This window comes from Ursus maritimus, unplaced genomic scaffold (assembly GCF_017311325.1).
Source record: "Ursus maritimus isolate PB19 unplaced genomic scaffold, ASM1731132v1 scaffold_12, whole genome shotgun sequence".
In the NCBI taxonomy this organism is placed as follows: Eukaryota; Metazoa; Chordata; class Mammalia; order Carnivora; family Ursidae; genus Ursus; species Ursus maritimus.
The window spans coordinates 5,238,878-5,244,035 of NW_024423564.1; the positions used below are offsets into that span (position 1 = coordinate 5,238,878).

Genomic DNA, 5,158 nt, shown 5'->3' on the forward strand with positions numbered 1-5,158 from the left:
GCATATAAATAACTCCCATACGTCATCTCTGTTGGGCAGTCACTTTAGATGGAATTTTGAATTGTTTCCAATTTGGAGAATGTTGCTGCTTGCATGTATCCTGGTAAATTTATGCACCCATTTCTGTAGGGTATATATCTAGGAGAGGAACTGCTGGATCATAGGGTCTGCATATTTTCAACTATATGAGATACTGCTAAACAGCTTTCTAACGTGGTTTAGCCTATTAAATTACCTCCAGAAATGTGTAAGAGTTGTTATCATTCTACACCCTCATCAAAATTTGCTATTGTCAGTTGTTTTAAAATAATTTTAATCCGTGACCCTTTGTGGTCTCCTCCCTCACCCACCACTCATACTACAAACGTAACCACCGATTTGCCTTTCTCGGAGAACTCCTGGGCTTCTGCTCTCACAAGTGCATTCCTATTCCTAGATTCTCCCCCCGCTGCACACGCGCCCCAAATCCTGCTAGTCCCTGGCACCCAAGGACAAACAGCAGAAAGAGCCACCTGGCCAAATGAGCGGGAAACTTTCTCTTGCCGGAAGCCAGGCGCTGACCCGGGTAGGGGTGGGGATTAGACCCTTCGCTGATACCTCCGGCGCTGCCGCTACCCTTGGCGGTACGCGAGCCCAGCGGAAAGCTGGGAAAGGTGTGACGGTGCGGCGCGCGCAGGGCTTAGAAAGCATCTGACTCCCACGATGGAAAACATCGGGTGTGTCCTAGGGAGTACAGAAACAGACGCAACAGCCCAGGATGTAGTGACCCTCGAACGAGATCTCGTTTGTTCCTCCTTTTTCTCTATTCGTTCTCCTTTCTCCAGGCTGCTCTCTGCCCTTCCCCATCCCTCGTGCCAAGAGCCCTTCTTTCCTGTTTTATTCTCGAGCACCTTGCCCTCAGTTCTCTCCCTCGTGCGCCCAACGGCACCGCCCAGAAAACGAACTAGGTTCATTCAGGGAATGTCAACTAGACTGAGCCTTGGGAGGCTGGGGGGTTCCTGCATACCCTGCCCGAGGAGCTCCGCACTTCGCGCTCCCGCGCCTCTAGCGGCCGCGCCTGGAACCTGACTCGCCGGGGAGCTGCTGGGATTGACTCGCTAGGGCCACCCATCTGGGCCATGAGGTCAGTAAGGACCTTAATCCCCATGCTCGTCCTGGTGGCGCTCCTGGTTGACGCTCTTGGCGAGGATTTACTTTTTCACCCTGAGTGGGGATTTGAGTCCTATGAAATCATCATTCCCAAGAAGCTGAGCTTCCGGGGAGGGCAGCAGGGTGCCGTCCAGCAAGTGTCCTACCTCCTGCAGGTCAAAGACAAGAAGTATGTCCTCCACCTCTGGCCCAAGAGGTTTCTATTGCCCCGAAATCTAAAGGTTTTCTCCTTCACAGAACAAGAGAAACTCCTGGAGGATCACCCTTACATACCCAGGGACTGCAACTACATAGGCTTGGTTGAAGGAACTCAGGATTCGGAAGCTACTTTAAGTACATGCACCGGGAGTCTCCGAGGCATATTGAAAATTGATGAGGAACGTTATCAAATCGAGCCCCTCAAGGCCTCTTCCAGCTTTGAACATGTCATGTATCTCCTGAAGAAAGAGGACAAATTTCAGAATCAGACCTGTGGCTTAACTAATGATGAACTAGAAAAGCAGATGGCTCGGAGTGAGAATATGGCGAGGCTTAGGGACTATCCTGGATCCTATAAGCATCAGAAGTACATGGAACTAGCCCTGGTCTTTGATCACAGTAGATTTTTGTTTTCGGATTCCAATCTTACTCGACTCATACAGGATGCCATTCTTTTGACTGGGATTATGGACACCTTCTTTAGAGATGTCAATATGAGGCTACACTTACAAGGTGTTGAAATATGGACACATGGCGACAAATTAAATGTTCAGCAAATGACTTCACAAGAAATTCTAAGCACATTTTTAAAATATCGTACAACAACCCTTTCTGCTCGGATTTCAGCAGATTGGGCACATTTGTATATTACAAGTGCTTTTATTCATAGTCTTGGATGGGCGTATATTGGAGGTGCATGTATGGAGAAGTACAGTGGATCAGTAAGTAGTTATACAAATCTAAATATCCTTGAAGCCAGCAGAATGTCTGCTCATGAACTGGGCCACGGTGTGGGAATGAGACATGATACAGTATATTGTCAGTGTAGGGGTAAGCAAACTTGTATCATGGGCACTGGGAGTAGCGGGTTTAGTAATTGTAGTTATATCGAATATTTTAATCACGTATATTCAGGAGCAGAATGTCTAAATAATATCCCAGGACTGGGTTATGTGGTGGAGAGATGTGGAAACAAAATTGTGGAAGGCGATGAAGAATGTGATTGTGGTTCAAGAGAGGACTGTAAAAAAGACAGGTGTTGCCAACCGGATTGTAAACTCACACAAGGTGCCAATTGTAGCACTGGGCTTTGCTGTCATAACTGTCGCTTTCGTCCACTTGGGTACATGTGTCGAAAGGAAGAAAACGAATGTGACCTTGCGGAGTACTGCAATGGAATCTCAAGTTTCTGCCCAGATGATGCTTACAAGCATGATGGAACCATTTGCAAGAGTAACTCCCTTTGTTTCAAAAAAAGGTGCCATTCCAGATATGCACAGTGCCAAAACATTTTTGGACCTGATGCCAGGGAGGCTCCTGATCAGTGCTACCACGCAGTGAATTTAATGGGTGATCAATATGGGAACTGTGGTATTGTAGGAGTCCGTACCTACAAAGCCTGTACCAGGGAAAATGCAGTGTGTGGCCGGCTACAGTGTATAAATGTCAAGAGCATCCCTGAACTGCCAGACCATACGACCATCATCTCTACGCATCTGCGAGCGGAAAATCTCCTGTGCTGGGGGCTAGGCTACCACAAATCCATGATACCCATGGGAATACCTGACATCGGTGTCATAAGTGACGGCACCCCCTGTGGTTTTGACCGGCTCTGTGTGAACAGAACTTGCGTGCATATCTCCGTCTTGAACTTGGAGTGTTTACCGAAGAAGTGCAACCACCGAGGCGTTTGCAACAATAACCAAAACTGCCACTGTGTCTATGGCTGGGCCCCTCCTTTCTGCGAGGAGGTGGGGTATGGAGGGAGCATCGACAGCGGGCCTGCGAGACGCCTGAAAGAGGAGGTGCCCGCCCCGGTGCAGGTTGTGTCCATTATGTTAATGCGCCTTATTTTCTTAATCCTCTCCGTGATCGCTGTGTTTTTCAGGAGATTGATAGAACAGTATATAAAACCCACACAGAGAGAAACACCACCAATTAACATTCAAAATAAATAATCCAAGGCAAAAAAATGTCAAGAACCCAAACAAGTAAGCAGGCGATCCACAGTCCTTGAAGAACAGAGCCGTGTATTGAGCAAGCTTACCTCTTAGCCCAACGGCACTTTGTTCTTCTTCCAGTTCTTTTTTAGTGTAATTTGCCTTCAAGCTTCGCTCGGCAAATAAATGATATTCTTGTTTGGGAAACAAATCAGTGCATTTTGCTTTCTTAGTGTTCACTTGCTCCTTCATTTGTGATCAAGTTTGGTACATCCTGAAAAGAATGGCCCCGCGGCTTTTCTGAACCCTAAAGCTCTGAATATTGTTTCGCAGAATTGCATTGGTTTTCACGGTAGAGTCCTGTGGCTCAGGATCCCAGCACACAAAGTGATTGTCTGCCTTTCCCTCTGCCTCCCTCAGGTGATCAGGGAGAACTCCGTGCTAGGGCCCCTGCTGACTGATACCTGTGGACTACCACTTTTATAAATAGAAAGCCATCCTTTACAAGGGGGGCCCTCAGGTCCTTCTTTTTTCCTGTTATGATCCTTTTATGAGTCACTCCAGCTTTGTAGATGTGTGGTCTCTGACAGGCGTTTGGGGCAATCTCAGTTGGGTGAAGGACACTAATCTACCATGACTCTTGCATTTCACCACAGTCTGTAAACAATGCAAGCCCTGGCAACGTCCTGGGGACAAGACTTACAACAAAGTTCTGTGCTTTGGGCTTTTGCTGGTAGGAGCCTGTCTTTTGTGAATGTGTGCTGAGGGGACACGTGGCCCTAGGTTTGCCACACCCCTAAGCAGAGCAGAGGAGGGTGGGAACACCTTCCACCATGGACCCTCATGTCTGCCTCCAAATATTCTCGCCCCTTTGCCCGGTGCTAAGCGTGGGAGGAGGGGAGGACTAAGTGGCAGCTTTGGAGGCATCAGTGCTCACCTCTCATGCCCGGGAGGATCTCATCCTTCCCAGACCTGTGTCAGCCCAAGAGTTCACGGTCTTGCTCCAGGCCGAGCCTTACTGCTGTTGTCTTACCTCGCCCCCGTGCTCCCCCTTCCCCAAGCACCACTGCAGGCTCACTATCCTCACCCCTGTCTCCTCTTTTCTCAGCCACATTGTTCTTCTAACTGAAGAAGTTGCAGGAGGCTCACGGGAAAGAGTGGTCCCCTTGGACGGCTGGGGGACTGTTTTTTAGTCAGAGGAGAACAAGAAAATCCTGATGTTGTGATGATTATAACTCTAACGTTTGTCAAGCTTGGTCATCCCCAGAAAACATCTGAGAAAACAAGGACATTGAGTTGTAGCTGGAATATTGACGATGATGGCTACCATCTACGGAGCGTGCACTCCGTGCCAGGCAGGGTTCTAAATGCCTCACATGTCTTTCTGTATTTTCACTCCTGAAAATAACTGTGTGGTATGTGTTATTATTTCCCCCTCTCCAATAGAGAAATAAAGCACGATGAGGTGAAATAATCTGCTTAAGATGACGTAACTACTAAGTAATGATATCGTTACAAGGAGTGTTATATATGTGGGCTCTTGAGAAGACCATGCTATTGCTGGGTGGGGTACCCTATAAACGTTAATCAGGTAGAGTTGGTTGGTAGTGTTGTTTAAGGCTATGCTATCCTCGCTGTACTCAAGAACTACGACTCAGTCTGCAAGTGAAGTTGTCTCTTTCTCTTTGCCATTCTATCAGTTTGCAACATGTGCTTCGGAGCCGCCATCAGGTGCAGGAACTTGTGGGATTCTTACGTCGTCTTGATGAACTGACCTCTTTATTAATCTGAAATGACTATCTGATTCTGGTAATAGGTCTTGCTCTGCAGTCTGTAATAGCTGATATTAATACAGTCACTCCAACTTCCTT

The 5,158-nt window shown here is 47.6% G+C and overlaps 1 protein-coding gene across 1 annotated transcript; it reads left to right on the forward strand.

Moving 5' to 3' along the window:
- Window positions 1–1,145: 1,145 nt before the first annotated feature.
- Window positions 1,146–3,349, forward strand: ADAM30 (ADAM metallopeptidase domain 30). Its single transcript, XM_008706352.1, has one exon. The coding sequence runs from the start codon at window positions 1,146–1,148 to the stop codon at window positions 3,303–3,305; it is 2,160 nt and encodes a 719-aa protein (XP_008704574.1). The 3' UTR covers window positions 3,306–3,349.
- Window positions 3,350–5,158: the final 1,809 nt, after the last annotated feature.

Excerpts from the sequence above, each read along its gene's own strand:
- ADAM30 (XM_008706352.1), top strand. The coding sequence starts at position 1,146 with ATGCTCGTCCTGGTGGCGCTCCTGGTTGACGCTCTTGGCGAGGATTTA.